Genomic DNA, 25,473 nt, shown 5'->3' with positions numbered 1-25,473 from the left:
GGACAAGGTCCCTCTCATTTTACTGACATAACTCTGCAGATGACTACTCATGGTTTATTCACAAACATCAAAAGCTTTTCCTGGTCTCTGGAACTAATATAGGTAGGGCACATTAGGAAGTTGGGGTGTATAGCGCTTTTGTCTCAAGGACAACACTATACTCCTGGCTTGCAGCTGTATGACAAGTTTGATGGGAAATGTTCACAAAAAACAACCAATGAACAATCACATTTACTATCTAAAATGGTAGATATCTAAAGCATGAAAAAACATTATGTACTTAGATGCAAGTGAGCAAAATTATTAACAAATAATTGTCCTAATTTGATAACCTTTCAGATTCAAATAAAGGAATACATTTCAAAATGCATCATCATCATCATCATCAATCTAATTTTTTACTGATGTTTACAGTGAAATTTTCAATGAAACATCACGATTCTAAAGTACAGCTTTGAAGATCTTCCTAGAATTTTATCCCTTAAAACAAATAAATAAAAACCTAAGTGTGAGCTCTAACAGAAATCTCCTTTTCTTAAATTGCAGATATCTGTCAACATGCTTTTATTTTTAGTTTTGTTTTGCGTGCTAATCAGAACAGTAGTGTACAACTGTAATGTACTTTTTTTTATGCTTTAATCACAAAAATACTATCTATTTTAAGGCAGCTAGAACATTGGAAGTACTGACCATAAAAAAGTTAATTTCCGTTCTGAGTTTATTGATAAACAAATTCCATAAAATATAAGCTCAAATTACTTTTTCCATGTTTTCTTTATATATCTACTGGGAAAAAAATATTATTGTGAATTTAATTTAATTTTCATGCCCATAGTTTATTGTTCTTGAAGATGAAAAAGCCCAGATCACCTGAGAAATTTTTAAAACATTGCTTCAGATGGAAAACTAGAATATACCTGAGAGAGAGTATTCGCCTTTTAGACTTTCACTTTCTCGGATTAGGAAGGCTCCTTCCTGGTTTCCAGGGTATGACAGTTGTCTCTCGGCATCTGCTCGTTTGATTGGGCCAAAGAACCATCTGGACAAATAAAACCCATTAATTTTACCATTCAGTGAAACATTCCAGGAAGACAGTTTAGCTTTTATAAACATGCTGCATATTTACTAAGAGATAATCTGTGCTATGTTAATTAAACGTCAATAGTATGGGGGAAAAAAGCCAACAAGAACCACAGAACAAATTTATTGCTAGAAAACATCACTTATACATTTGAGTGAAATCTGGATTTTATTGCTGACGAAAAGTCTTACTGCTTTCAAGGCAACAAGCATTCAGAAGTGACAGACTGGTCTTGTCCCAGAAAAAAGATCACCAAGAAATTTTGCCCAGGCTACAGGGGCAGAAATTGATGCCAACTCCATTGATGCCCCTTGAACTATGTAGAGTTGAGGGTATGTGCTTATATCCTGACATCTTAAAAACCAAAAGATCTCTGAAACTGCAGATGGGCTCTCAGGTCCCAAGGTTTAAAACACCCTGCTTCCCCGTTCCACTGCCATGTCAATATCTCAGATGAGTTACTGGCAATTTTTCAGCTTTGCTGCTTTTTGACAAACAAAACCAGTGTATCCCCCAAGTCACTACAAACATCACCTGTGTTCTGTGAAAATCTATTCCTGCCTATGCCTTCTAAAACATTTTTCCTCTCTCACTAAACCCTGTAGTTCACAAAGGCTTGTTCAAGCAGTAATTTTAATTTGGTCCTCTGGAGATAAGGTTTAACTCTCTTGCTGCTTTGTGCTGCGTTAAAATTAAACGGAAATAAGACAGAGATGAGTCAGAACTTTCAACTGGGGTGGCGTTCAGCTTCCTTCCAGCAAACATGCAAAGCTCTTTCCAAGATTAGTTCCACCTCTTATTTGAAGCAAATGAGGATAAATAGGTATCAGAAATATGCCATATACTCATAGTAGAACTCCTTTTAAATTAATCATAGCTAGAACTATTACACAAACTTTAAATCAATGCATCACAAGTAATTTGCCTACTTGATTTGTCAATTACTAGTGAAAAGTAGAGACAAAGTCATCAACAATTTTAGTATCTGCAAGGCTTGTAGTCATCAAGAGGAATAGAGGAAATAAATGAGAATACTGGGTGATACCTTAGCTGATCAAGCATGAGGACTGATAAATGGTTTTGTATTAACAAAGAGGAAATAAAAAGAGGAAAATACAGACAGCACTAACCCACACTGAATATGATTTATTAACAAAAGAAAATTAAAGACAGATTTTCTGGATCATATTCCTGTCCTCTGACTTGTAGATGATTTGGATAAAACAGATCTTGATACATATTTGGCAAGCAAAGTAATTTCACTAGAAAGCTGGAATATGTTAGTAGTAATTTTAATTAGTTAAATGTGTCCATTAATTCAACTAATTAATTTAATTAATTCATTCTTTAGAGTGCAGAAAACTAAGTAATCAATAAATGTTCAAATCCTTGACTAAGGTTCTTGTCAAAGGAATGAGAGTACAAGTTCAACTGTATTCAAGTCCCAAAGAAAATTGGTCTGCCCTAAAATCTGAATTAGAATCTTTCTGAAATTTCTAAATATACCTGCTCTGAGAATAACATCTGAAATCTAACAGGCTATATGAGCCAAAAAAAAAAAAAAATTAATATTTTTCTCCTTGAAGTATTAGATATCACTCAATAGTGTTCAAAGTGACCGATCCTCGTAAGAGTGTATAATAAGAGGTGTTTTATTTTTTGTGTCCTTTCCTCTTGGGTTACAGGGATAGCATCTTTTCAAAAGAACTTAATTTTGTACAAAACCCAAAAGAGTTTCCAATGCATTGTTAGCAAGACTGGATTTTATGGCCAGGATAGTCAGATAGTAAGTGAAATTTCTAAAGCTGAAAACTTGAGCAGTATTACAATCTATGCAACTAAAGGAAACTATTAGTTTATTTTGGAAATATAAATTAATATACTATTACTCTGTGTATGTAAAACCACGTCTACATTATAAACCATGACTTGGGAAAATAATATGCACATAAGTGCATTGCATTTAAACATAAGTATCTGCTTCTTTGATTTCAAAACATTTCAACGTATATGTTTATTTTTATTAGGCTGGAAAAACTTCACTTAAATCGATATGAAATTACCATTAAAGATTATATATAGGATATATAATATGTATATTCTGACTCCAGATAAGCTTAGCAGTTAAAAAGATCCTAACTTTCAAAATAAGATAATTAGAGCAACAATATTAGAGAAGGAAAGTGTAACTGGAGAGATCATTATGGAAGGTGAAAAGTGGACACATATTGTGTATTACCTCATTTGTCTGACTTAATATGATCTGATTAAAATGTTTCAGAAAAATACAGGGAAAATTACTTTTAATAGCACTTGAATATATGATTCTTAGTTCAAAGCCATTTGGTTTGTAATAATAATTATACAGTGCCAAAAGTAATATGGAATGTGAAAAAACAATCTCTTAACTTCAAAGCAAATAATTTGTTACTCACTCTTTTTTTGACAAAAGCGCATCTGAATTTAAAGTACTATTTTCAGTGTAATGGAAGTTTAAATTCCTGTTATAAAGCGTGAAGAGCTTATTTTGATTTCTAGCAATTGAACTTATGCTTCAAAAGGTTTAATATTTTACTTCATCCAGAAGTGTGTATCTTAGAGGGAAAAGTGCTCTAAAAAGTAATAATGAATCAAAGTAATTGCTCACTACAAGATATTGCTCTGCAGGATAGGAAGGTCAGACCAAAACAACACCAAATCCTTAGTAAATCTATTCATGCTTTATAGCTCAAAGACAGATGAAGGTTTTAAAACAGAGCACTTGGAAAACGAGAACTAAACATGAAACACTCTCCATTGCACGAGGTAAGTAACTCTCTGACTGCAGTGCAGTGTATTGGCACCAGACAGTCCAGGAGAAATTTGAACCAGCAATTCCTACATAGTATCAATCTGAACTTTGGCTCACAGTCAGGTCACTTTGGGTCATGATTGACAGTGCTGGATCAGTAGATTACCAGGTATGGCACAAATGAGTGCATTCAGAATTGGGCACAATTTTCCATTTCTAGTGGGAGATGTTTAGGTAGCACATCAATAGTGCTCTTCTGTCAGCAAGACCCAGGAATATGCTTTCTTGGCCAGCACTGCATCCAACACCCCAACTCCCTTTTAAGTGTAGGATGACAGATCTGTTTATTTGGGATTGTTTCTTGCAGCTTCCTCAGAATCCCTTGCTTACACCATCATTCATAGCCATCAGGAATATGTTCATTAAAAATTCCAGGGTTCTTACAGGTTACTTCTGGCCACCACATATAGGAGGACTTTGGAGGCAGAAAACCTGACCTTCATGTAGGTCCATAACAAACACAATCCTCACTTGTTGCAGATGATGCTCAATACTGGAATACCAGTGAGATTTGTTGTGGTTTTTGATAGCATAGTAATCACATCTGCATTTGCCATCAGTTCCTCTGGCAAGTTTATGATCACCATATCACATCATGGATCACAGCAGGCTTTGTCACGGCATGTTCTCTGACTGCCACTGTGTCACTGCTGAGACCTCTAAAGATCTTCTTCCAGCAAAGGAAACCTTTATCTAGCTGAATGCTGGTGGTTATACTTGAAGGGCAATTTTTTTAAGAAACAGAGATCACATCACCTTACAGTCACCCCTGCCTACCTATTCAGCCCAGTTTGAGTTGCAATGGAGTCTTGAGTTCAGAGAAAGTTGGTAGTTCTACCTGGCTCTATCACTCCCTTTCCTGAGAAGCTTTCTGTCCTCCAGGGTGCAATGCACTGCTGACCTCCACCTAAATGTCAAAGCCCCATTTACCTGGCTCTGTTTTCTGTCCCCCTCTGCTTTGCTACATAAAAATCTGCTAAAATAAAAATAGTCACTCCTACTTCTGCACTTCTTATATCAGGAAGATACGGCAGGAACTTCCACACTGGAAAGTAGAAGAGAGGAAGAGTAACATGGGCCAAGAGCTAAAGCAAAGAAAAATGTCGAGGCAAAGTTCCCCAATGCTATGTCACTGGCAACATTTCCAGTGCCTGGTAACATGCTTAGAAGAGAACAAAAGCTCCAGTGGGAAAAAAAAAAAAAAAAAAAAAAAACAACATAAATATCCCCATAACAAAAAATAGAGTATGCAAAATGAGTTTTCTTCCCTCTCATTAATGCAAAATTCCCTTCTGATCAAATCAGTGCAATGCACTTATCTGAGACAGAGACTGAAGATTTTACAGATCTCAACTAATCTGGGAACTATGGACTTTTTATATCCTGAAATTAACTCTATCCAACACTCATAACTACACCCCTCCAAAAAAAAAAGGATTCCCAGCCATGCTCCAGATGAAAATGCTCTCAGGGGAAATATTTTTTTGGCAGCCTGCCATTCCTGCCATTCCTTGGACACTGCTTTACAGACCCCACACCTCCCTACACTCGACCTCTCCTCTTGGTCTCTCCTAAATCCCTAACATGTTAAATCCTGACTCTAGCATAAGCTGTGTGCTGAGCCTTAGCCAAAGCACCCCAGTCATGGGCTAGACAAAATACTTCTTTGGACATGTCAGTCCTTGGGCAGCTCCTTCTCAATTGTATTCCAACAGAAAGTAAATTTATGATTAAGGACCCCGTGAGCATCCCCTTTTGGGACGTGGGTAAGATTCTCATGACCAAGCTAAACACCAACTCTGAAATAACACCTGCAATCTTTAACTTTCTTAGAAATCTCAGTAGATCTCTCACTGCTCTTTTGTTATCCCCCCTGAAAACCAGCAGAGAAAATGATGTGGCAGTTTGTCACCCATTTCCTTTAAGGCTCACCAGAGAACAGCTTCCCACTTTTATCCTCTACCATTACTTAGATTTAATATGTACAAGAATCTCCATGACAACCCCACAATGTCATACCTGAAGTCACTGAATTTGCTTTAATAACTAGCTGCAGCTGGGATATGGGGGGATTATTTCCGTTTCTCATTGAAGCTATGGGACACTGGAGGTAGGACAAGGCTAAAAGCAGAGGTCTGTAACGTACTCTTAATTTTGTTAATGTTCAATTAAAAGCAAAAATCCTGAGGGCTGAGTCAGCTGTACAACCACGTATAGAAACTGTGATCATTACAATAGGAATGAAGAGGGAGGAAAAGGGACAAAAAATGCTGAGAAACAGCATGCAGAAATAACAGAATGAATAACAGCAAATCAGTCACATAACATTTATTTTCAAAAATTACTGAAGATGTTACAATGGACAACATAATCCTACCCTGGATCAGCACTCCTGGATCAGCACTTTGTGGCATAAGGGCACCTTGCTTCTCACTTTTCAGAAGTGCTTATCACTGGGATTTACTTTCTCATGCTAGGGTAAATCTCATGAGCCTGCTAAATGTCAACAGCTGAGAGGGTTTGTTGAGATTCCTGTGGTTCTCAACCAGAAGTCTCCATTAGGGAGCAAATGGTGATGACAAAAAGGTTAGCTGGCTCTCCAGAAGATTAACTCAAGTGTGTTAACTGTATCTGTAGTACTAGGCTGAGGAGAACAGTTTTCTTCAACTGAGAAGCGCAAAGAATTATTGCAATTAGAGCAAAATTCTTGGGTGAGGACAAAAAAAACCCAGATAATATCTATACCAAAACCACATATATCCCAGTTTCCTCTGGAATGCAGAAAGCTTATGTAAGAGTTAAAACAAATAAAGAAAAGCTCCAACAGCATTATGAAGTTTACATTTTAAATGCCTCAAAATCTACTGTCATAGAAAGCTGTAACTGCACATTCAAGTACTTTGAATTTAGGAGATGACAATATTAATATTGCTTTCATGGCATCCACTCGGCCATTTACAGAAGATCCAGTGTGATACCATCTTTAATTACATGACCATATCCAGTGCTCCCTACAGTGTTAATATGAATGCTGCTCACTGAATAGTTAAGTTACACTCTATTTTGTTTCGTCATTGCATAGATAGAGTTCATTTACTGTTGTAAACAGTTTACATTGTTTAGACTCTGCTCTCAATGCCAGTTACAAAATTACATGAATGGATTATTTCCTAGCAGCCTCTATTACAGTGTTCATGACTGTAATATCCAAATGCTTTACAAATATTCATTAAATTCTTTTTATGGTGCTTTTCCCTTGTAATATACTTTCTGTGGTGGAGAAACAGCCCAGAAAGGGACTAAGGCAATAAGAAAATATTATAAGTATTTTCTACTAATTTGGATTCTAACTTGAAAAGTCCAGGACCTGCCTTTCAGCAAATTTAACATTCTGCAGTATGTAGTAGTTTATTTGGACAGCAATAGATGCTAACTTCTGTGCCACAGAAGACAAGGAGATATGTACAGAAAGCTAAAGAGACAGAGAAAGAGACAGGGAGATCCTCCAGGGTCTTACTCAATTACTTTCATCATATGACCATCCCGTGACCACTTCCCTTACTCAGCACATGGAAACCTGAACAGGCTTGTGTGCAGCACTCTTCACTGCTGTCATCCATGCAGGACAAACAGGACTGCTGAACCAGCTTTAATCCATGCCAGGTTTGCAGTCTGCTGTGGGTAAAGACTAGTGCAGAAGCAGGAGCAGAAGTTTACCAAGGGAGCCACCAGCAAGTCCTCTCTACGCTGACAGGAAGGTTTAAAGCGCTTTTGGGTTTTCCCAAATTACCAGAAATAGAGAATGCAACTGTCACATTTTAATGAATATGTTCAGTTATTACATGTAAAGTCTAATTGTATTTTCAAAACCTTGGTTATTTTGAATCAAAGTTTCCATAGATAGCAAAAAAGCACGAACTTTTAGTGCAGCAATATTCCCTACTAAATATCAAGCCCTTTCTCCAATGTACATGAACAAAAGATTTCTTGTATTGTTCTGAGCCACATTTTTTGCTTTTAGGCAGAGAAAGAGGCAGCCCATGCCTGGTATCAACCCTGGAAAATTCACACCCAATCAGGTAAAGACTGGAATAATTAAAAGCAGCTAAACAAGCTCTTCTGATAGAAAATATTTGTTTTAATTATAAGACTAATGAAGTAATAGCATTTCTTCAAGAGCTGATTTATTAAAAAATTAAGAAATATCACAGCAGAGATTAAAGCCTTCCAGATATAACATAGTTAAGAAAAAGATGTGCTTTACAAATGATGAGCTGTGTGCATTAAGGAGAGTGTGGGAGATGAGCGCTGGCTGCTTCAATTTTCCCCTATATAGTCTACAGTGAACATGATGATAGTTTTCAGGGGAAAAAACCAAACCAAACCAAACCAAAAACCAAGGAAAAACACAAAACAAAACAAAAACCCAAACAAAACAAAACAAAAAAAACCACATGAGGTAAAACCAACCAAAACCAGAAAAATCTTTAGTCTGGCTAAAGCATGAAGATGAACATTTGCAAGCAAGATTCCTTACAAGAGCATTTTCAAAAACACAAACCTTCCCAGATATGGCATAAGAATCTACGCAGTGAAAAGTCAGGGATTTCTCTAGGGCTTCCAGACTTCAATTGGGCAGAATCTAGAAAACCTAAGATTGGGTTTCAGGCAGAGCCCCTCCTCCTTACCTCTTTCTACAGGCATGCCTGGGATCATTTTTAATTCTGTCTGTCTCTCACTGTCATTTATTATCAGATACTGAAGGATACATGGAAGGACAAAATTTAAGAGGAAGGAATTTAAAGTTAATGATAAATGGTAAGGGAAGTCGTAGGACATTGCAGGAGGAGGGGAGAAAACAGGACAGTAAAAATTCAAAGCTGTGAGGACCACAGAATATTAGCAAGTGGATGGATTGAGAGAAGAAAGTCAGAGTTAGTAGGCAGTGATGAGAAAAGAAGGACAAAGCTGAGGACTGCATTCAGTGCCCAAGGGCTATAGCCTGCTGCTAAGCTGCTGCACTGCTCAGCAAATGCTGGTTTTCATCTTACTCTGCTGCCACAGAAAGTCTGGCCTTTGGGAGCCATTCCAGTCCTACTTGGGAAAACAATATTACAGAACTGTTGCAAAATAGTTAGAGGATCAGGGACATGGATTATTAATAAAACCAAATCAACAAAAGAACTGTACAAGCAATAGGCCTGCAAGCAAAGGTTAGTGTGAGAAACTATCTCCATGAGAAAATCCCTGTGTGAGAAATAGGCCTGAGAAACAAAAAGGGAATTTTGAAGCGATGCAGCTGTGCAGATAAGATGTGCTGACCAGGAGGAGGGAGGCTGAACTCTGAATTATTTTAATCATAACATAACTAGTAGAAGCTTGCCAATGTAGTCTCATTATGTAGAAGCAGAAATGCACTTTGATAGGTTTTAAGGCACTTAAGAGTTAACAAGCTGGGATACTATATAAGTGCCTCTGGATTGCTGATAAACGGAGCTTGCTTTTATCAATCATATTGGCTGGGTCAGCATTTTCTCCTCCCACTGGAGTCCACGGACCCGTTTTCCAACACAGAACATCTCTTGAAACAATTTCACAGACTAACTCTCACTGTGAGGATTGCTCTATACAGATCTTTTCTCTTTCTTAGTTCATCACACCACTCATTTTCGTACTTGCCAAAAGAATACTTTAACATTAGTTTTCATCACATATACTTATTGTCTAGAGATCACTGCTTTAAACCTCATTCACCAAAGTACGATCAGCAAAAAGTGACTCAGAAGCGGTTGTTTAAAAATGTTTATGTAACAACACCCTTCTCTATCTTATTATGTTATTACATAAGTAAATTATCTGAGATCTTAACACACTGCAGACAGTACCTGACTTGGACTTGAAATTAAAAAAACGTTTAAATTGTTTATGTACAGTGACGCAGCACAGTTCTGATTACTTATTTACCTCAATTAGAATCTAGTTCCCTCCAAGTGAAACCAGAAATTCAGGTTTTCAGGAATGTTTATGTCAGGGCATGACCCTTAACCTTTGGCAACTACAATGAATTTTCTTCAAATGGAGAGAATTGAGTGATGTATAATGCACAGAACCCTGTTGAATAACTTATCACAAACTAAAAGGAAGACTATATTGTGTTCATTGTGCGTGGGACTTGGAGCTTCTGAGTCTTTTCACAGTCACAGTGGATGGATTAAGTTTGTTTTTCTTTTTAAAGAGAAAAACACAGAACATGTGAATAGTTGTGTATCAAATAGTTGTGTAAAAAAAAGGCTCATTTCTAAACTATGTAAGCAGCAGAGATCTATCAAAGCAACAGAACAGCACTAGTTTATGTTTTTAAAAGTCTGTCTGTATGTTTGAAAGTGACTGTCTGTAGCAATATGCTCTAAGTTTCGCTGTATTTTCCATACTTTGAGATCAACACTGTGATTTTTCTTTGAATAACCATTACAGTGTGAAATACAGTTTTGGAAAATAACAGATCCCATTTTTCTCTTGGCTTTTGGATAACATTTTCCTAGTGTTCTTGTTAGCAGATATAGCTGACTGGTTGGTGTTTTTCCAGAAACAGTAAATTTATGTTAGACTTGAGAGAGTTTTATTGATGAGATGGCAGAATATGAGAGAAGATATGAGAAGAGGCATAGAAGCAAAAAGGGAAAGAGAATTAAATTATACTTCCCCACTTATTTTCTAAACAAAATATTACAGTTTAATTTGGGAAAGTACTCAATTTGAATAATTTTAAAATTTAAAGGGTTTTTGTTTCTATTTTCAAAGGGAGGTTCAAAAATACATAACACTTTTTTTATTTTAATTTTGTTCAGCAGTGATTACATCATCTGAACACAAGATAAAACCAAGCAATACTCTTCACTTTATTTCAGGGAATATTTTGCTTTCATATAAAGCTAAAATTAAAGACTCTTGATAAACCTCTCTGCTTCTTTCTTCCAGGAGAAAGAAGACATTTTTCCTTTCTCCCGTCCCATACTTATTATTATATAATGAATGTGTGCACTAGAACACAAGTGATAGGTTCATCCATGTAAAAGGGGACCTTTAGCTAGAAAGAGGCAATTTAAACCTATGTTTGTAATATATTATAGTCACTATCTTGCTGGAATTTACAATGTGCATAGATGCTTAATTACAGCACTTTAATAAACAGAGGTAATATTTTGGAGACTGAATGTCTGTGAGCTTGCCGCCAAAATTAGGCAGAACTTTTGCTACCATTTCTTTGTAGCAAGATAAGAAATTTCAGGTTATTGCCAGAAAAAAGTCTTTATACTTCTAGACTGAAGGAGTAGATTCACCATACTTTCATTGTGCAGTGCCTTTAAAAAGAGATGTTTTCAATTTTACTAATCACTGACAACTGGACTGGAACACTGAACAGTAGCTTACTCCACACAACCCCAATGGCTGCAAGGTAACAATAGCAAATGTAAAACTCCCACCTACCCTGGCAGACTGACCTTGTGTGTATCTGAGTCCCAAAGGAGTCCCAGGTTCCACTAAAAAATCACTGGGGTGGAGATGAAGAAACTGCAGGAGATTACTGTCTCATGTAAAGAGGGCAAAACAGACTCTGAGCCCCTAAAGCCTGTTTTGGTCCAAGAAAGATCTTTGGTTTGTCTTACACCATTGTTTTTATAAGAAATAGCATGCTGTGCCCTAAATAAAGGGCCTGTCAGGGCTTCACAGGCTTTTACAATAAAGTAACTGTGTGGGATTGTTTAGATAAGGGAAAATTCAACAGTGAGTGAGATAGTTTAAACCCACCACAATGGCAGGCATTTCCTCTTCCAGTCTAAAACAAATTTACTGTCTTGTAAACATAAATACCAAGATTACTTGTGCATTAGTCTAAAAATCTGTGACACGTTGTGCATAAACTTTTCCCAGATGGACTTTGGTGGGCCATGAGCGTACTGTCACCTGATTGTGTCGTAAGGGATTACGCACAATATTACATTCGTTTTTCAGTAGTTGATAATGGCAGCTGACCGTGCCGCAAACAGAAATTGATTTGCTCTGAGTCTGCTGCAGGATGACAAACCATTGCACCTTTGGCTACTCTTGCACTCAGTAATGACTGGAAGTGACTGTTTCTTCTGTAGGTGTAGTATTACAAGGCCAAGCGCACAAGTTGTGGAATCTAGAATAGCTCACCCAATACTGGGTTCACTGTGCAACAGGAGCAAAAGATAATAAACCAGTAACCAAATCACAAGCTGATAGGTTAATTTGTGGAAATATCCATAAATTAATCTCATTTTGTGAGTGCCCACTTCACTACTGTGTAATTAATTTTAACATTTGTATTCATTCTCCACAATATTAGTCATCTGCATGCTGTATTATTTAATCTGCTCTGAAGTTCTTCCATAAGAGAAAACAAACAGTAGGTGAAAGTGATATCATATTACTTTTTGTGATGTTTCAGTTACATAAGTACAATTTAAGAGACTAAAGTCAATCATTAACGCTTGTTCTCTGTTGTAGTTTTGCACCTGGGCAAGGGTTCCATTGCATTTAAAGCGTGTTCTGATACAACTATTTGCATTTGGAGTCAATGAAAGGCTACCACTGTTTTTAACACCCATTGCTTTGGGATTCAGGGTGTGAAATACGGCCATATTATCACCTCTTTAAAAAACCCTCAAACTTAAGAAGATGTGTTCTTGACATCCTATTTCTGCTGCATAGAGTCTTTCAAATAACACTGTAAAATCTTGCATCAATGTTAGTAGTACCTGTATATGTTTGTACTTCTATACTGACATAATATTCTGTAAAAGTAGCAATAACGGTGCTGTTCATAACCGAGGAGCAAAGTGGAAATCTTGAGGTAGCCTTAATGTTAGCACTGTACAGAGAACACAAATAACATGAATTAACACTAAGGGAAACTCAAATAGACAAGAAAATTTTCAATCATACATTCACTTAAACCATTACAGCTTCCAAAAGCACTCAATTGATTTTCTTGAGAAAATCATTCCAGAGAAATTATTTTCTTTTCTCACAGAGAAACTCACCTCAGTACAGAAGTAATAGACAAACCCTGGGAAGCAAAAAGCCCCCCTGTGCCTGCCCAAGACACTGGTGGCAGAGCAGATATCTCCATCCATTCTGTGCAGAGCTCTCTCTTGGACACTCACTTGGGTTCACATCTCCTCAGACTATTGCTAGCAGTCTGGTGGATTTGTGTGATCTGTTGGGTCAACTTTCAGTGGAGGATAACCAGGACACTGTCCTCAGAGGGATTCAGAAAGGAACTGTGCAGTCTGGTATCCTCAAGTGACTCTAAGCCAAATGACAGAATGGTTTTCCATGGGGGGACACATTTCTTAAATAAAGGGTCTCTCAGCTTTCAGACTAACCTTGTCAGGGTGACAGATGGGAAGGGTGACGTACTAAAGATACCTTTGACTTCCAGAAGTAAAGCTGGAGCACATCAAACTCCATATCAGTGTGTGTATTTTCAGCCCAAGACCCTCACACAGGATTTCTTTTGCAAGAGATCACATCACCATGTCAGAAAGGTATGTCGGCATCACAGGAAGTTTCTGGGTGATTTTTCAAGCATTTTATCTCTGTAATAAGAACAAGATCTCACTTTCTCTTTTCTTTCCTTACTGATATTCAGAAAACTAATAATTATCTTTCCATTTTAGTCAAGTTGTTATTCTGGAATAACATCCTAAACACCCAGGTTTATACCCTTATCAGTTGCACAGTCTGAGTTTTCCTGTCATTTCCCAATAGATCATCAGCTAGTGTGACTGAGTTTATTTCTGGTTACTGTCTTTGTTAACATTAACTCGTCAGGTTTGGTTCCTGTGTGTCTCCCTCCCTTTCCTTCTTGGCAAAGTCCTCAGGTAATCCTGAAAAGAAATGTTCCCACACTCCACGTACCCATCTCTATGAGTGCAACTGAGCAGCTCGTCCTCATCACCACCACCCTCCTCGTGTGTTCCTCAGGTTTCTCTGCGTGTCCTTGTGTATGGCTCCCTTCACTACACACCCTTAGAGAAGCAAAGACTCCTTCCATATTCCCTTACAGAGACTTCCACTAACTGAAAAAATCAGTAATTTCAAAATGAAAATTGAGGTTGGTGTGTTCTCAACATTTCTGAAATTCATGGTCAGTCAGACATCCAATATGTCAGTCTTAGATTTCTTTTTTTCTCTTCTTTTGCAGTGAGGTTTGAAAAGTTGTGCTGCAAAATTGTTTGTGCCATAAATACAGGAAAAAAAATATTATTAATTAAACTAGAAATAGATCCAATTTAGTGAGAGAAAGCTAAGGAAAAATGCTTACCAACATTACTGCAGATAAATTTATAATGTAAAATATTATAGAGTACTCTGCATAGAAGTAGTGAAATGTCAGTTAGTGCAATCCATTATGGAGCCATCACTTATCCTTAAATCACTGCTTTGTTTTTCCAGTTTTTATTGATTAGGATTAGTGTACCAGCATGAAATAAAGTACGTATTGCTATGTGGTTTAAATGATAGAGAAAACAAATGCTTTTTCATGATCAATATTTTGTTTGATCTTCTGAAAAGCTATTTCCAGATGATTTCTAGGCCTGTCTGGAGAACTGAAAACCACAAAGATGTAAATTTCCATTCTAATTTCTTATAACACTCATGTTTTTCTTTACACAGATATGAGTTGAAAACCTGAATGTCAACATTTAAGAATATTTTGATGAAGGATAAACTTCTTATGTAAAGAAGTTTAAAGATTTAACACAAGAAGGGCCTTCAAATATATCCTGTATAGTATTGTTTAAAAATAACTGAAAATTGACAGTTCCTCATTCCCAGAGTAGTAAATATGTAATAATATTTTGTCTTTTTTTAAAAATATCACCTAATAAATTATATTCTTTCTCTACTATGCATACCTTGCTTACATAGCTTGAAAAAGAACAAAACATTTTACTATAGAAAAACATCTGAGTCTGATGAAACATATTTTCTCTACTAACCTCTTTTAAAATTAAAGTGCAGGTAAATTTTGTGTCATCTAAACTATGCTGCTGGAAGGCTGCTCAGCATCATCATGTTTGCAATATCTGCTATAGCCTCATGTTAGAACATAATGCCTGCAGGATAATAACAGGACATAGCCTGGGTTTAGCACTGCATCTTCGGTAGGGAGCAAAATTAACAGATGGGTAAATCTGTGAGGGTAAAGTCATTGATGCCTGCAGCCTGGCTTGACTTAGAGGCATTAGTGTAGATAGGGCAGATAGGTGTGATGTGTAAAGGACCACTTCCTGAATAGTACAGGGACCTGTGCAATACTACCACTTCCTTTTGTGTCTATTTTCAGCGTGTCTTTTTTTTGTGCCACTCATGAGTAAGCAGTCAACCATTTAGAAAAAAAAAGCCAAACACTTGTTTAGAAATATAAAACTTCCTGCAGAGATGAGAGGGTTTTTTGTGGCATTGTTTTTTGTCCTAGTAGCTTGGTCTTTGCCCACTGACAGAAATAAAGAATTTTACGGTGTCAACACCTATGGTTTTGCTAAACAAACTTGACAATAGGTCTGTAATTAGACATGGCAGTGATGTACCCTTGATATTGCTTATACAATAGTTCCAGCCTTTGGTGAAGTACAAAAGTAAGAGACCAAAGTAGAGAGGCTTGTGCACTTTTCACAAAATCCTTTCTGAAAGTAATGGGGGTAGAGGGAGCCATTGGTTTGACCTTGTAGGGTATCTCTTATGTTTTTACATCTTAATCTCTTCAGTATGATAGAATCTTACACAAAGAAAGTCTTCTATAACCAACAGTGCTTTTCATATGTGACAAAATAATTCTTCACAAAGATACCTGACCTAGTTTGTTTAAAATGAGCCCAGCTTTAGGACTTCTTAGCCTAGCTGAACTGCTGGTTACTATTTCTCAGTTCTAAACCTGATCAAAGATCACTCAGCTCTGCATGGCTCTGTATTGTCCTGGGCGGAGAACCATCAAAGACAACTATTGAGGAAACAGTGTACAATACCTGGAGAATGTTTTTGCCAACAACATTACTCAAACACAACTATTCTATGCTAGCATGTCGAATGTTTATTCTTACTGAGTCGGAAAAAAACTCACCAAACAGGACTATTGAGTTGCTACAACCAGTATGTGGACTTTTTTTTTTTTTTTCTCTAAAAGGTACTGTAAAGGCCACCTGAGTTTCATCAAGTCTTAGGGGAAGCTAACTGGCTGTGTTTGCAGGATGTGTTTTAAGGATGTTGGTTTTCACATGATTCATTGCCAGAGATTTCATAATAGGGTAATGAAAACTAGTAGATAATGATTAGAATATATAACGCTCACACTAATGTCAAAGACAAGGTAGGATAAAATTTCTTAATTTCTCAGAATTTGAATGGATAAAGTCGTATATATTTAGAAAACCACATTGCCAGAAAATAGGTGACCTTAATTAGACAAGTGTTCATAAACTGCTCATCTACAATGCCATAATTCCTTCCACTTTTCTAAGAGACACATTTTCTGGACATGGATATGCACATGGATGTATAAATAGTACTGGCACTTGAAAAAATTTGACTCTTCACAGTTTGGTAAACAATTTCCTTTTGTGTTCAGTATAGTCTTTGAATATTTAAGAAATAAGCAGAAATTAAGTCAAAGTTTGATATGTGCTTGAAGACAGCACTGGAATGCTCAACCATAATTAAAGAAGTTAAGTTAATAAATTCATGGCCTTTTTGCAGTATTCCATCGTTCAAATTCAAGAAAGGCACTTCCAAGTCAAAAAAAAATCAAAAGCATGATCTAGCTTTGCAATACACACATCGTTTCATGGGATAATTGCATGATCTTAAAAATATCAGTCTTATAAACTTTATGTTCTGTCTGTACACATGTATGCACACACAAAAAACCCCCAGAGATAAAGCATATCAATTGAAAGAAAAGATGGAATTTCACATGCAGCCTTTTCAATGTTTCATAGTAAATACATATTTTGGTGATAGAGACTTTTTCTACCAAAAAAAAAAATATAAGAATGACTTTTGTACTTAACAGGTTCCAAGAATATGCAAACAATCTACCAATACTTTGTGTAGTGAGGTTAGCAGTGAACAACTTCTACAAGTTCATTTCAGTACAAGGATTAGTGGTGATTCTGGTGGTGTCCTTAGGAGTTTGTACTGTGACAGAAAGAACTATGAGAGCAAGAGAGAGGGAGCACACAGAAACCACAGTGGATTACATTCAGTTTTCTGAGGTATTCAGTAGAATCTAAGGTTTCACTTTTAAAAAAACCTCTAGATATTTTGACTGTAAATACCACTTTGAAAAATGACCCACATGAACCAATGAAACCCCAAAAGCCTCACTTTGCAGGAAGTCTAAAACAAGTCAGCCCAATGAAAGCTTTATTGTTCACTTATAGTAACTGAGATTCAGTCAATGTATGAAATAGTTAAAGCTGAGTCAGGCAACAGAAGGTGAAGGAATTAAGGAGATTGACAAAAAATAACATACAAGACACTTCTGCTTTCAAAAGGTTGTTTAAAAAGCTCACTGTGGAATTGACTGGTGAAGTTTCATTGATTAGGTCTGGGGCTCAGTTTCCACCAGCTGGGAAATACCTACATAAGGTATAAGAGATAAGAAATGTTTTCAAAACTGACAAAAGTTGAAAGTAATTGCTGTGATCTCCTTTGACCTAATCTACTAGGAATTTGTATGAATATGCTTCCCTCAGCACAGCAGTCTTGTGTCAGTAATGCTGGCATGAACACGTGGAATGAATGATGGCCAACGGCACCCTGGCTTTTTATCAACAATAGTGTGGCCAGCAGGACCAGGGCAGTGATTGTCCCTCTGTACTCGACACTGGTGAGTCCTGTGTTCAGTTTTGGGCTCCCTCACTACCAGAAAGACATTGAGGTGCTGGAGCATGTGCAGAGAAGGGCAATGGAGCTGGGGAAGGGTCTGGAGCAGAAGGAGGAGGAGCAGCTGAGGGAGATGGAGTTGTTTAGTCCAGAGGAAAAAGGGCTCAGAGGGGATCTCATTGCTCTCTACAGCTGCCTGGAAGGTGATTGTAGTGAGGTGGGGGTTGGTCTCTTCCAAAAAACAAATGACAGGAAGAGAGGAAAAGTTGTACTAAGGAAGAGAATTGGCTTTTAGAAAAAGTTTCTTCATTAAAACAGTTGTCAAACATCGGAACAAGCTTCCTGGGGAAGTGGTGGAATCACCTTTGGAGGTGTTCAGAAGACATGTGGATGTAGCACTTGGGGACATGGTTTAGTGGGAAACACAGGGGTGCTGGGTTACCAGTTGGACTTGATTATCTTAGAGGTATTTTTCAACCTCAGTGATTCTGTGATTTTATGGTTGTAAGTTGACTTTCAATAAGGAGCCAACAGGTCCATCAGGATAGCAGGCAAGAGCCCTCTCTACACTCCATCTTTCCTCTAACAAAAAAAAAAAAAAAATCCATGTCACTCCAGCAGTGAGGTGTTTTCTTTTATTTTTGCTTCATTAAAATTAACTGTGCAGCTGGGCTATATTTTTTCATCCAGAACAATTTGCACTATGTCATTTTCTTGTTTAGTTTAAACAACTGGCAGTAATAAAACAAGAGCAGGTGAATGTGTTACTATGGTTCCTGTTTGTAGTGCAGAATGACAGACACAGAAAAAGAGCACAGAGACGGGAAGGTCACACTCTTTGCCAAGACGATTTATCTTTTAATTCCAATTTTGGTATTTGTCAAGTTATTCTCTCTGATCATCCTTTGTTGGATGTGCAAATTAAATTATATGATTTTATCTCCAGTAGCATTTTTTGTTTGCCTTTTTCTAAGTGTTATGTGTCTAAACACAGAAAGAAGAGCATTCCAAATTCATTGGATGCAGCAGATACAACCTCATTCAAACTACCTTAGAAATGAAAAATCTGTCTGGCTCATGGTTTTGACTGCTACCTATGACGCAGAGAAAAGAAAAGCACCAAGTGCTCTTACAGTTGCTAATTTATCATTAGCATAGTTTGTGTCTGCTTTTGGTCAGATATTATTTAAGATAATGCTCTCATGGTACCAGATTTATTTCCTTGTGAAGAGAAAGTTCACTATGTGACTATGGTTTGCCAGATGAACGCTTTGACTCCCCAACTGCCTTGTCCCACCTACCCCAGGTGGGGCCAGGAGAACACACCTGTCTCCAGACACACTACACACAATTCCTTCACAATCTCTCCACCTGACAGGTGTGTACTTCTTGGATGTATTTCATCTTATGCAGCACATGGACTGAAATGCTGCAGCAGACAGAACCCAACCCATGGATTTACCATTTTTTTCCTCTATTCACACAGGTTGTTACTAATTTCATCCAAGTCATCCACCTAGGAAGGGACTGCTCAAGCCAAAGGAAGGAAGTAAAATGACCTTTTTTTAAACAAGAAATCATGCACAAATAAGAAGTGTTTGACTCTTGGCACAATTTAGTTCTATTATGTAATATAAATATAGTAGCAAAACATAATATAAAAAATTCTCCCTTCAACTTTAGCATACAACTTCTACCAATAACCCTTGGTCTGAGGATAGCAACACAGTACATAAATTTCATTCTTTCTCAGTTCTGACAGTCAAGGATACATGAAAATGGCCTTTGTTATGAATAGTGTTTATTTTTTGTTTTTCCCAGACGAGATGTTGCAAATATTTTCTGCCCTTTCCCCCAGATATTGATCGACCTTATCAGCTCTACCTCAGTCATATCAGATAGTCAGAAATATCCAGGAAAAAAAATTGTTATCTAAAGAATTTTCTCACTTTCCTTCTTGCTTTACTTCGTTCTCTTTTTTACCAAGGAAAAGTTAAAAAAGCATGCCTTTGTCCCTGATAAAAATTCACAGAAACTTCAGCAAGGAGACAAACTGATCCGCTGCAGCACTGGCTGAGAACAAGCAATGACCCAGCATTATTCTCTGCCAGAACTGATAACACAGATCCAGATGGACTATCTGATCTCTAACTGTCCCTATATTAAAGACCATGTCAATATGTTGATAAAAGAGGGCCAGATATATTTGCTTGTTAATACCTCTGAAGGTCACAGGCAAAAGAAATTTGACTACCCTGCAAGCAGCTTTCAAGCTTTTATTGGCTAAACATACAGAGTGGCCCTGTCGTCTCTCACTGTAGAACCCTTTGTGCCCCTCTATTCCTTTGTTTCAGTGACTTTATCAAGTAGCCATGCATGCATGTGAATGCAATTTTTAAAATAGTTTCTACACAAACATGCGGAAATCAGCTGCTAAAGAATGTGATCGGTTTGGTTTTCTTCCCAAGCTTCCTAAGAGTCACACCATGAATCAAGTCTGTTTCTCAGAACAGAATAGCCAGTGTTTATTTGTCTAATAAGATGGAGATGCAATCCAGAAATAAAATTCCTGTTGTCTCTGCAGATGTACAGAAGCTGGCTGGTGCTACAAAATGTGCATTCAGTTAGGTCAAAGACTGTTGATCAACTGTGCCTGGCAAATATTGAAACATAAAAAATACACTGCAAATATATGGTAAATGTGCATTTTGGCAGGTGAACACGAGATTGTAAGTCTTCCATTCTTTGTCAGTTCTGTGCTGGGACCACAAAGGACTGCTATACAGGATGCAAAGATGCATTAGAAACTTTGCCTATTTCCACAAATGGCTATATCATGGCCATGAAAAATTGGCCAACGCCAAAGGGAATTAAAATCAAAATACATGAGAGAAGATAAACTTAGGTCGGGGCAGAGAGTATGATTTAAGCTTTGAATTTTCATTAAAGAGACACTAGAACAACTTTTTTCCAATTGCAATCTTTAGGAAAAACAAAGGGTAGTTCTTTAAGCCATCATTACTCTTGTTCTTACTGTTTCACTAGGATAACAGAGGTGTGAACTACAGAGGGTGGGTAAAATGGAATTCTTGGAGGAGATTGTAGCAAGGGATCTTCCAATTTGATACAAGGCAATAAAAATCCTATCCATGAGGATGAAGAGCTCAAACTGGAAATGTTCAACAAAGCAAAGAGGTCTATCTTTATTTTGGCCATGTTTGAGTTGGGATGACTCTACAAATGTCCTGTAGAGGTTCTTTCTAACCTCAGTTAGATTATTGTTATATGTGTGTGGGCTGATAGCAGAAAGTCTTATATATATATGTAGACCACTAAAGCCAAGTGAATTAGAGAGAAATCTGAGAAAAGACAACATGTTTAGCCAGATTAGGCTTGCTGTGAAATTAAAAGCTCATTTTGGAGAAATTACTTCATCTGAGAGCTGGGAAAACTCTTCATTTTTTCCTCTCCAGTGTTCTAGCAATCTACAGAGAAAAGTGTTTTCTTGTAACTTAGTCTTTACTATAAAGTCTTTACTATAAAGGGTATATAAAAAAGTAAAAAAACAATAAAATGGATTCAGTAACAAGTAAAAAACCAGAGGTTATACAACAATGCACTTTGGCAAACTTAACTTTGTATTTGAAGCTCTAGATATAGAAAGATAAGGACCTTAGGAGCTGAGACGTTGTATAACTGAGAAAAATTACTTTCAAAGTGTTAACAGCATGAAGAAATCTGATGACTTCTAATAAAACTAGCTCTTGAAAGAGAGCAAAGGCCAAGCTGAGCAGAATTAGAGCCTACCGCCATTTATCTAGTGATTCAGAAAATGCCTTCTCTGCAGATTAATTTCTCCAGTTGGAAGAATTTTTTTGAACATGACCATTGAAAATGTTGTCTGGCTGAATACAGAAATAGAAACAGCTGGTCAGACTCTAGAAACTAAGGTCTTCAGGTTAGAGATTAATCTTAGAGTTGCCCTAAAATGCCTCTAGCACAAATCCTACAGCTGATAAAAGACTGGCATAATCATATCTGAGCCAATTTTCCTAGCCCATTGCAGTACAGTGGGCAGATCAGGTCAGAGATGATGTTCCAGGTCCAAATGAGATTTAACTAAAAAGCTGCATCATCATCCCTCTAAAGCCAACATTAATTCTGAGACTAATAATGAATGTCGCTTATGCTGTTTCTTTACACAGTGAAAATTTTTGCCAAAACATACCTCTGGAACTGCAGTCAGACCTGGTTCAGCAAACACTGCTTCTCACTGCAACACACAGAAGCAACTGTGCAGCCCAGGCTGATTCAGACCTCACTCATCTTCACTAAGGAGCCAAGTAACTGATTCTGTGTGATTCCTGATCTATTTCAGAATATTTAACAAGATCTGGCATGTTTCAAAGGGGCAGAAGAACATGGGATGGATAATTAAACTCTGTAAAAGTTTAACAACTTCATTTGTACTCTGTTGCTATATCAACTTTTGCTCTTTGCAATACTTGCTCCAGTTAAGTTTGTCCTGAGAGCAGAGATTTGCCTCCAGAGAAGAGGCACATAGTCTAGAAGAAACCATAAGAAACTTATCTCTTAGAGACTCACCCATCACCTACGGAAAGGTGTAAAGGTAGCTTGCTTTAACTGATTAACTGGTAACTTTGTAGCTGTTTAAACTGAGCACTGTTCAGGGCAGGGGTCATATATTTTCACTCTCTAGGTAGCACAAATAAAAATAATGAACCATCACAGCAGTAACCAACTTGACCTTTCCAGATGATTTTTAAACAACTGATTAGGGTATACCACAGAGGGAAATTATTTAAAACAAAATAAAACCCCTCCACACTCTTCCTTTGGTAATTTATTTTCCTGTGACCACGATGTCTTTTCCTTGCACATACCAACTAGTGCTACTACCTCTAGGACCACCAGAGGTTGAGTGTGGCAGGACACTACTCAGCAAGAGAAAAGGCCATGACCTCCTGTCCCAAACCTATCTAACATAATAGAGAAGAGCCTCATTTCACATTCCGTGGGTTACTCACGGCTCAGCTTCGATGCTCTGGTCAGTAGCTATGTAGTTGGCAGGGATGTAGCCTGTGAGCTTGCGGCCAGGACAGACTGACCCCGCTGGCAGGAGGAGCCTGGCGTACCACCATCCCTCATGGGATGCATTCAGCACTTCCAGCTTATCACCAGCTCGGAAGCTCAAGTCCTCCTCAGTGCGAGCGTCGTAGTCGAACAGTGCCACAAAGTTGCAAATGTTTGCTAGATCCTGGCCAGGCAGTGGAGGTAAAGGTTTCTCTTTTATCTTACTCTCTAGGTCCTTCTGTCCTGCTTGGAGATCAGGTTTTACCACAGCAAGGTTGGCAAAGACTTGGCCTCCTTTGTCTTCCTGCTCACCATTTCTCCCAAAGAATAAGCAGGAAAGGTAAGGCTCCAAACAGGGACAGTGTTTCTGGCAAAAGTTTCCCATCCTTATTCTTTGTTCCTTCCTCTGCTTCTGCTTTTCTTTTGCCTTTCCTGGTTTCAAGACCCTTAGACCAATTTTTGCCCCATCCACATCTTAGCTTTTTGCAGACTTCTTCTCCCCCTTCTCCTTTGGCACAAAACGAAGCAGCTCTTGGCACAGCTGGAAGCTCCTCTCTGGGTCCCACGGAGAGCTCATTACAGACGACTCCCAGTTAGAGAGTGAAACCTGAGCATTCAAGTGCCAGCACACGTGTGGAGGGAATTTCTCACTTCCTCTTCAGAACAGGAAAGCAACACAACAGCTGTGCTGAGCTCTGAGAACAGGAAAGTGTGGAGCCCCTTCTGTTACAGCAAAACAATAACGTCAAAACATGTAAATAAGGGAGGCTTTTCAATTCCTTCTGCTAAGGATGGGTGTTTTCTTATCTCAGATGTGGTCTCGTCATATGATCAGTGGTAAATGTCTGTCTTGGCAATGATTAACCAAACTGACCTGCCTGCTTCCTCAGCAGTCTGACGTGGACAGCTTGAATGAATATTTCTTTTTGTTTCCTGGTTTCTACTGGTTTCAGTTTGCAGTGGGAAGCCTTTGCTCGCCTGAGACTGGCAGACGCCCTCACCGGGAGTGCACCTGTGGCTCCCGCCCTCACTCACACCTGGGCACATTCCCTGCCAAATACCTGCCCCTCAAACCAACCCACTGGCTTTTCTTTATTCAGCTGGGATGGGCTCTTTTTACAAAGAAAACCAAATACCTGTGGCTTACAGTAGTAAAGCAGTATATTTTAATGCATTCCTTATTCTTCATTTTAAGGAAACCAAGGCACTAGCAGAAAGCATTTCTCTATCTAATTAGATAACCCTATATAAAAATAATGGCTATTTTCCGGTCACCATGTAAACAATGACGTTGCATTGACCAGTATATTCCCATTTCTAAAGCATCTCTAACCCAGCATATAGACCAAGCATGGGTGTCTGATACTGCTGTGGCAAAGCAGGCTGAAGAGTTGGCTTCCACATCTCAGTGGTGCAACCCAAGATTTGTAACTCCTGGAAATTGCCACAGCCTCGAGGACACGCAGTGCTTGGAGCAGGAAGTGCAGGAGATTGCCTGTCTGCACATAGTGGTGGCCTTTCAGTAAGAGACAAACTCTTACAGATCAGAGTCTATTTATTGAGATCAATCAAAACTCACACATAGACCTATAACTTCCCAGTGATCAAAACACCTGAGTCCCATATTTTTCTTTTTTTCCTTTTTTTTTTTTTTTTTTTTTTTTTTGGTCAGGAATATGGTGCTGTTTTCCAAAACCAGTTTTACATCTCTCAGTTCCATTTAGAGCTCCTGACTTCTGTTCTACTTTACTAGAAAGAAAATAACTAAGTAACAGAAACCAAAGTCACTTGTTTTCATCATGGCTCTCCTGCATTTGAATGAGGAGACCACTGGCAGAGGCAGAGGGCTACTGATGAACTAGGCACTGTGGGATGATTAAAAGATAGCTCCACTGAAAGTGATAGTATTAATATCAGGTGCATCTCCACTGAAGAGGAATGGGGAACTGCTTGCACACACTTCTGCAACACTGAAAAAGAAATTAAATAAAGGCCATACCCATTAAAGTACCATACCCATTAAGTCATCACTAAACCTCATCATGTTTTGGGTCTGATAAAGAAAAGGTATGCTGATTTTGCAGGTTATGATAATCGTATTTAGTTTCTGAAGCACCACTGGAGATGATTTTTTGACAGGAGTTATTAATCACTTAATAGTAAGAACACAAATATCCAAGAGATATTTACTTTTCCTAGGTGTGAAAAACAATATCCAAAGGAAGGAAAAGCCTATATTGATAAAGAAACTATCTTCATTAGTCTTGTTTAAAGAATTGTCTACATTTACTGAAAGCAGAGAATATTAGAAACTACTACTAAGTAATCTGGTAGTTTTCATTTTGCATATTTGATTGACTTTTCCTGTAATATTTTGTGGTTCTGGCTACTTGGGCATTGATTTGGCAAATATTTGCAAATACATTTACTGCCCAGAATAGTTTCATCAAAGCCATTTGCATCATACAGAATCAATCTGTAAAATGCACAACTCTTTTCAGTATCAAGTTCCACCTTTACAGTCAGGAAC

General features: G+C 37.8%; 1 protein-coding gene across 1 annotated transcript in view; it reads right to left on the bottom strand.

Annotated features, from left to right (window-relative positions):
• FRK (fyn related Src family tyrosine kinase) overlaps positions 1-23,888 on the bottom strand; it is a 49,462-nt gene extending 25,574 nt beyond the window's left edge. Inside the window, exons 1-2 of the mRNA XM_069010950.1 lie at positions 22,898-23,888; positions 918-1,039 (exon numbers count right to left, since the gene is read on the bottom strand). Coding sequence (XP_068867051.1) covers positions 918-1,039; positions 22,898-23,328 — 553 coding nt within the window. The 5' untranslated portion in view covers positions 23,329-23,888. The remainder of the gene's footprint in view (positions 1-917; positions 1,040-22,897) is intronic.
• Between the last annotated feature and the right edge of the window lie 1,585 nt (positions 23,889-25,473).

This window comes from Aphelocoma coerulescens, chromosome 3 (assembly GCF_041296385.1).
Source record: "Aphelocoma coerulescens isolate FSJ_1873_10779 chromosome 3, UR_Acoe_1.0, whole genome shotgun sequence".
NCBI lineage: Eukaryota > Metazoa > Chordata > Aves > Passeriformes > Corvidae > Aphelocoma > Aphelocoma coerulescens.
This window is presented reverse-complemented; position numbering and strand designations above follow the sequence as displayed.